The following is a 7,784-nucleotide window of genomic DNA, read 5'->3' on the forward strand; positions in this document are numbered from 1 at the left end:
CACCAATTATAATGAAATTACCTCGACTTAAACATTAAACATAGCAAGACAGATTTATGATGTAGTTGTGAATTTATTATTAACATTTACGAAATTGCACTTGGCTGAACTACACACACACACATTAGAAATATTGTATTTTGTTTTATTTACTTAGACAAACGTGTCATTGCGAAACAGTTATTAATTAACCCTCTATGGTACGGATTATGTTCTAACCAGGATATATATATATATTTTTTTTTAAATAAGTTTTTATTACATGAAATAGCTTCAGTTATACAAATAATAATAAAAAAATATGTATATATTTAAAAAAAAAAAAATGGGGGGGGGGGGGTAATTTAGGAAAATGGTGCTATATGGCAACAGTGTACCACAATGGAAAATGGCCAAAAAAGTAGTTTTTCTATTAAATTATGATTTTCTTTTCTATTTAAATGGTCATTTCTTTTAGATATCGATAGATTTTTATACTTGGAACTCATACAAACCAAAAATAAGTAGGTTCCTATCATTTAACCTTCAAAATGGTATTTAAAAGTATTATAATGACCAAATAACCATATATGCATATCTAATTCATCAGCTTTTTATTGTTTTACATCCACAAAGTTTCCAACAACAAAAACAAGTCTTTTTGAAAGTATTTTTTACAATTTAAGTAAATGTATGGTAGCATGGAACATGCACTAATACCATGTATGAAAACATCAAATACAGGTATTGGGATAGGCGGCTCCCTGAAGTAAAGTGTGTGTTTTCCCAGTCCATCCATGTGCACCTGTCTCAGTCCAACTATTCACATTTCATGACATCCCCTGAAACTGCAAAAAGCAGTTCCTTTCAGCTGTGATGCAAAGGTGCAAGTCACATTTGCTGCTCTTCATGTGGACGATCCCCCTGCAGCCAGGATATTTGCACTTCCCTTTCTTCTCCATGACAGGCCAACTCTGCACTCTTCCTATTGCCCTTTCCATTAAAGATTGCTGTATTCATTTTCTGAAAAGAAGACATAATTGTGTTAATTATACATGAATAAAACTATATTACAATAAACACTTCAAATCAATAAATAACTGTGATAATTTTATTGATCCTATTATCTATAAAAAAATCCCAAATGGGGAAATACATTACTGCAGTTCCACTGTGGTACAGTGTTGCCATACAGCAACCTTGATAATTCTTAATTTACATTAAAACTACGTTAGACAAAATATATTTGTGAACGAAAATATCTAATTTACTTACCAAATATGTTGCAAAAAATCCCCCTTGTGAAAAGATGTTTAGAAATTAGGTTAATAGAGCAATTTCTGGAGCACTTCAACAGGTGTCTTCTGTGTGAGGGTGACAGCGGGAAAAGGAGTTTCGGAGGGACATTCAGTTGTCATGTGACTTAAAAACAGCACATCATTGGCTACTCTTTTAACTCCCATAATGCCAAACATCAGGGTTTTTTTTTTTTTTTCCTCAGAATAACAAGGAAATAAGTATAAATTAATTGTTGCCACATGGCAACTCTACCATAGAGAATTAACATTATTTAACATCCGTTACGTTTTACCTGTGTCTCTATAAAGGGAACCTAAATTTAATAAAAAACGAATAAAACTAAGACCCAGACAGAATTCCTTAAAATATCAAGTAAACGTTACTCTGCTCGTTATACTCAGAAACTCTCTCGTTCAGTGTGATTTTGGTGGCTCTTAAAAGAGCCTTTGTGTGCTGAGTGGGAGTCAGCAGGGAGTTTAAGCGCGCTCTCCGCGGATGCGGCGCGCCAGCTGGATGTCTTTGGGCATGATGGTGACTCTCTTGGCGTGGATGGCGCACAGATTGGTGTCCTCGAACAGACCGACCAAATAAGCCTCGCTGGCCTCCTGCAGGGCCATGACAGCGGAGCTCTGGAAGCGCAGGTCCGTCTTGAAGTCCTGAGCGATCTCTCGCACCAGACGCTGGAAGGGCAGCTTGCGGATCAGCAGCTCGGTGGACTTCTGATAGCGACGGATCTCTCGCAGAGCCACGGTGCCGGGCCTGTAGCGATGAGGCTTCTTGACGCCGCCGGTGGCTGGAGCGCTCTTACGGGCGGCTTTGGTAGCGAGCTGCTTCCTTGGGGCTTTACCGCCGGTGGATTTACGAGCCGTCTGCTTGGTTCTTGCCATTTTCTCGAGTTTTCCGTCTCGTTTTCCTCAATATGACTTTGGTCTTATGCTGGGGCTTTTTAAACTGTCCTGCCGCATTGGGCGGAGCGTCACCAACAGCATTTGATTGGCTATTGTGTTTACGTCGCAGCGTGAGGCGGCCAATGACAGTGCGTTTCCTGTTTTCGAACAGACAGCGACAGTCTGCGTTTCCCGCTCAAATGTTCTCAGTCTCCTGTGTTTGTTCTCTTTTACATATATGATCATCAGAAGACTGCTCTGTTAGAATCAGAGCTAAAAGATACTTTGTTATATACACTAAATTGACAGTGGGGTGGAGGATTTTACAATAAAAGTTTTAAGATGTTATATCGTCCTTATTGCAGCTGAACATGTTTGAATTTTTTATTTTATTTTTTAAGTTGAGGATCATTTTCTGGTGTTCCACTCACACTGAATTATGTACACAGTACGACTCATAATTCGCTCTATTGATATCACTCGTGTCCAGCGTGGATAAACGCAAATCGTGTGTACTATATATATAACAAAAAGAAATAAAGCTGTTCAAATCTATAATGGAATTCAAACTGCTCTTATAGAGAAAGTGGGTGGCTCTTAAAAGAGCCTTTAGGGAGTTTCGTGTACTCTCGTGTTTATTTAGTTTTGGCGGGTTTCTCGGTCTTCTTGGGCAGTAGCACGGCCTGGATGTTGGGCAGCACGCCGCCCTGAGCGATGGTCACTCCGCCCAGGAGTTTGTTCAGCTCCTCGTCGTTGCGTACCGCCAGCTGCAGGTGACGGGGGATGATACGGGTCTTCTTGTTGTCCCGAGCGGCGTTTCCAGCCAACTCCAGAATCTCAGCGGTCAGATACTCGAGCACAGCGGCCAGATAAACCGGAGCACCGGCACCGACGCGCTCGGCGTAGTTGCCTTTGCGGAGAAGTCTGTGAACACGACCGACGGGGAACTGCAGCCCTGCTCTGGAGGAGCGAGTCTTAGCCTTCGCTCTGGCCTTACCACCGGTTTTGCCTCTTCCACTCATTATTCAGTTGTCGCATACGCTGCAAACCAACGCAGAAATGATACAGCGCCTTGGCATGACGATCAGTTTTTAAGAGAGCGTGCTCGTCGTCTATTGGTCAGAGTCTGCCACAGCTGCAAACCAATCACTGCAAGCCCCTCCAAATCTCCAAACCCCGCCCCTCTTTGCCAGCTTTTCGTTTTAATGTTGTAAAAAATAAAATAATACACAGATACGCAGAAAACGTATATTTATTTGCAAAACACGTGATTAACTGCAAAAGAAGATAAAATAATGGCAAAGTAACCAAAGTATAAAATCGCAGGTTCACATAAATATTGATAAAATAAAAATGCTTGCTTTTAAAAGCCTATGATGGTTCCTTCAAATCAGATCTAGTCTTTGTTGAATTGCATGCCTTTCATTAATGTTTTATCTGAAATTATATTTAGCATTTTCTTGTAAACACGATGCAATCAAGAATTTTACATAGAATGCATTCTAGACATATTGAGCTAATACTAATACAAGAATATACTCTTAAATACACAAAAGCATTCAATTAAAATCTTTACAATTGTGCTCTTTAACTGTAGCAAGTGGGTGGCTCTGAAAAGAGCCGTTTTGTTTTGGAAAGAAAATAAAACACAAAGACTGACGCTTATTTCTTTTTGGGAGCCGTCTTTTTAGGCTTGGCTGCTTTAGGCCTCGCCGTCTTGGGTTTGGCTGCCTTGGCCTTCTTGGGGCTCTTGGCTGGTTTCTTGGCGGCTGCTGGCTTCTTCGCTTTCTTGGGGCTCTTGGCTGGTTTCTTTGCAGCAGCAGGCTTCTTCACCTTTTTGGGGCTCTTTGTGGCCTTCTTTGCAGCGGTAGCGGCCGGTTTCTTCGCCTTCTTGGGGGATTTCTTGACGGCGGGTTTCTTGGCTGCAGGCTTCTTTGCTTTCGCGGGAGTTTTCTTGGCGGGTTTCTTCTTGGTCTCGGTTTGCTTCTTGTTGAGCTTGAAGGAGCCGGAGGCGCCGGTACCTTTGGTCTGGACCAGGGTGCCATTGGTCACCAAACTCTTGATGGCGAGCTTGACGCGGGAGTTGTTCTTCTCCACATCGTAGCCGCCCGCAGAAAGAGCCTTCTTCAGGGCGGCGAGGGACACGCCGCTTCGCTCCTTGGACGCGGAAACAGTCTTGACGATGAGGTCTCTGACGCTCGGCCCCGTTTTCTTGGGCTTAGACGCCGATTTCTTTTTGGGAGCTTTAGCCGGCGGAGCGGCGGCAGCTGGAGCGGCTTCAGCCATGTCTCTGAGCGGTTATATGTTCACACGTCGAAAGGCGGAATACAATGAATTACTGCAGAGCGGCGCTGCGGAACTTAACTGCTACATGAGAACCGTGTAGACTCAACACCCAGCCTCACAGAACTAGCCTCAGCGAATACCTGACGATCTGTTTCAACACAAAGTAACACGTGTATCTGAACATCTATGCATAACTATGCATTTATGAAAACTATGCTAATGTTTTCTTAGAGATTAAATATAGACGAATTATGTATTTATCGGTCTGTAACTATTTTATTTGAATATATTTAAAATACGATTGATTCATGCGCTGGCAATGTTATATTTTAAGCATCATACGGTCTCCAGTGTCACATAATTCTTAAATCATTTTAATATGCTGATAAACATGTTAGAAACAGTACCTATTATTTTCCATTTACAATAATTTGATTAATAGAAAACAAAACAGCATATGGGAAACGGATGCAGTTCTTATGAGTAATATATTCAAATAAACACGAAAAAAAAAAAAAAGAGCTGTACAACGGTTTCAACAGAAAGTGTGAATGTAACGCGGATGATTTCGTCATTTATCATAAACCATTATAATTACACTGATGAACATCAAGCCTATATCAAGATATTTAAGTGCATGTTGTCACTGCGTCTTTTAAACCAGTATTTTAGAGATTTTGTTACGAGGACCGTGATATGACTGCTTTATAATAACCACTGTTGCCAACTCTCGAGAGACAAATAAGCAACCGCAGCTTCAAAAACAAGCCCAATAATATTTGATTATTTATTATCATCAATATTATTTATAATCAATTATTTATTACTAATAAATGAGCATGGAACCATCCTTTTATTTGAAAAGAAAAAACAGAAGTTGTTTTACAAAATCAGTAAACTGGGCACAGTCCACTCATCTCCAATCAGCAGAAGAGGGACTGGAGAGATGGAAAAGGGGGAGCTGTAATAGACACATAGTTATAACCTAATAAAATATATCCAAACCAAATATATTTATATACTGTTAGTATGAGTATAGGCCTACTATTTTGTTTTATCCCGTGATAATACGTTACAAAACACCGTAAAAAATCAACAGGTTACTCCTATAAAAGAAAAACATCCCACTCCTACATTATGTCTACGACTATCATCACCTGGATTAGTGTTACGTGCTTAATGTTGAACGTGATTTTTCTCCAGTGAAGGGGAAGTGTTTAACGAATTATTCTACGCTACAGCAATGACATTACTGCACTTTAGAATACGAAGACAAACTAGCTGCGTGTCAGTTTCCTAACAATTACACAAATATTTTTCAAAATAAGACAAGAAACGTAACCCAATTCTTTTTTTTTTTTGGCTTAAAAGCCCAAAGTTAGGTATTGGAAGCTTGTAACGCTAGCCAACTTCACAACTCTTATAGCGGTTTTTATTCGCCAAATATGCAAAATCAAATCCTAGTAAAAACAAGCCACAAAACACTGAAAGCTCTTTAAGGGATAAGGTGGGTGGCTCTTAAAAGAGCCTTTGGGTCTCGGAGAGTCGGAGCGGAGCTCTACTTGGAGCTGGTGTACTTGGTGACGGCCTTGGTGCCCTCAGACACGGCGTGTTTGGCCAGCTCTCCGGGCAGCAGCAGACGCACGGCGGTCTGGATCTCTCTCGATGTGATGGTGGAGCGCTTGTTGTAGTGAGCGAGACGAGACGACTCACCGGCGATGCGCTCGAAGATGTCGTTGACGAAAGAGTTCATGATCCCCATCGCCTTAGAAGAGATCCCGGTTTCAGGATGAACCTGCTTCAGCACTTTGTACACGTAGATAGCGTAGCTCTCCTTCCTGGACTTTCTGCGCTTCTTTCCTCCTTTACGCGCCTTTGGTCTTAGTGACGGCCTTCTTGGAGCCCTTCTTAGGCGCGGACTTCGCTGGTTCAGGCATGTTTTCTCTCGATCTGTTAAACAAATCAGTGTATATTCAAGGGCATGTACTGGGTATTTATTGAATGCTCATGCTAATTTAAGAGGGCTGGCTGCTGTTCCCTGATTGTGTCTTTTCGCACAATGAATGAAAGAAACATATTTCATTGGTTAGAAATCGGCGGCTAGACAGACACATCAGCCAATCACAGGCTTCTAAATTTGAACGCTTCCCGTCGCCTCCCACACGCGCTTCTTTGTCTGACTTTCCCGCTCAAGATGTTTTTGTGATAAACACACAAAGATTAAGAAAGAAGAAAAGTAAACTATTTTCATTGTTTTGCACATTAAATTAACACGGCTTTCATTTAATATTAACCCGTTTAATCCCATTTTTTTTTTTTTAATGAAAACAATTTCAAATTTTTATGACAAAAGCAACTCTATGTCCACTCAATTCAAGTTTATTTGTATAGCACTTTTCACGATACAAATCATTGCAAAGGTTTACATAAAATTAAGTTTCTACAATATATTTAGTAGTAGCTTATCAGTGGTGACTGTCAGTTAATGTACACATGGCAGAGATGTAGGCCTACGAAAAAAAATCTATTAAAGACGTAATCAAACAGACGATGAACACTATTAATAGCAATTATTATAAGTTGCTATCAAATTTATAGCAAAATTTGGTAGTTCTGTATGTTGTTGCAGGGTTGGCGTCCTCTGAGGGTTGTCATCATCTCTTCTCAGGTGTTCTGGATCCAGACTGATGCTCCGTGGCAAAACAGAGAAACAAATAGAGACATAATTGGCGTAGCTGCTGTTCCAACCAAGTAAAACTGCTTTGTTTAACCCAAGCTTAAGAATAATAATGTGCATTTGATCAGATATAACTGCAGTGAAAGATTATGAGATGCATTATTTGAATGCTTGGCCAAAAAGGTGTGTTTTTAATCTAGATTTAAACAGAGAGAGTGTGTCTGAACCCTGAACATTATCAGGAAAGCTATTCCAGAGTTTGGGAGCCAAACGTGAAAAAGCTCTACCTTCTTTAGTGGACTTTGCTATCCTAGGTACTATCAAAAGTCCAGAGATTTGTGACCTTAGGGAGCGTGATGGATTGTAGCGTGGTAGAAGACTAGTTAGGTAAGCAGGAGATAAACCATTAAGGGCCTTGTAGGTAAGTAATAATATTTTGTAACTGATACGGAACTTAATAGGTAGCCAGTGGAGAGACTGTAAAATTTGGGTAATATGATCATACTTTCATAGCCGCTGCATTTTGAACTATCTGTAGCTTGTTTATTGAAGATGCAGGACAACCAGCTAGCAGTGCATTACAATAGTCCAGTCTAGAGGTCATGAATGCATATACTAGCTTTTCTGCATCAGAAACAGGTAACATGTTTCGTAGC

General features: G+C 40.5%; 3 protein-coding genes and 1 pseudogene across 3 annotated transcripts; all 4 read right to left on the bottom strand.

Moving 5' to 3' along the window:
• Nucleotides 1-1,701: 1,701 nt before the first annotated feature.
• LOC109059633 (histone H3) lies at nt 1,702-2,207 on the bottom strand. Its single transcript, XM_042756268.1, has one exon. It carries the CDS (start codon nt 2,163-2,165, stop codon nt 1,755-1,757), a length of 411 nt encoding a protein of 136 aa, XP_042612202.1. The 5' UTR covers nt 2,166-2,207; the 3' UTR covers nt 1,702-1,754.
• A 537-nt stretch (nt 2,208-2,744) lies between these two features.
• Nucleotides 2,745-3,239, bottom strand: LOC122145026 (histone H2A). The gene has a single exon (XM_042756272.1). It carries the CDS (start codon nt 3,185-3,187, stop codon nt 2,801-2,803), a length of 387 nt encoding a protein of 128 aa, XP_042612206.1. The 5' UTR covers nt 3,188-3,239; the 3' UTR covers nt 2,745-2,800.
• A 532-nt stretch (nt 3,240-3,771) lies between these two features.
• LOC122145024 (histone H1-like) lies at nt 3,772-4,509 on the bottom strand. The gene has a single exon (XM_042756266.1). It carries the CDS (start codon nt 4,449-4,451, stop codon nt 3,828-3,830), a length of 624 nt encoding a protein of 207 aa, XP_042612200.1. The 5' UTR covers nt 4,452-4,509; the 3' UTR covers nt 3,772-3,827.
• A 1,495-nt stretch (nt 4,510-6,004) lies between these two features.
• On the bottom strand, nt 6,005-6,403 carry LOC122145029 (annotated as a pseudogene).
• Between the last annotated feature and the right edge of the window lie 1,381 nt (nt 6,404-7,784).

This window comes from Cyprinus carpio, unplaced genomic scaffold (genome assembly GCF_018340385.1).
Source record: "Cyprinus carpio isolate SPL01 unplaced genomic scaffold, ASM1834038v1 S000006825, whole genome shotgun sequence".
Classification (NCBI taxonomy): Eukaryota; Metazoa; Chordata; class Actinopteri; order Cypriniformes; family Cyprinidae; genus Cyprinus; species Cyprinus carpio.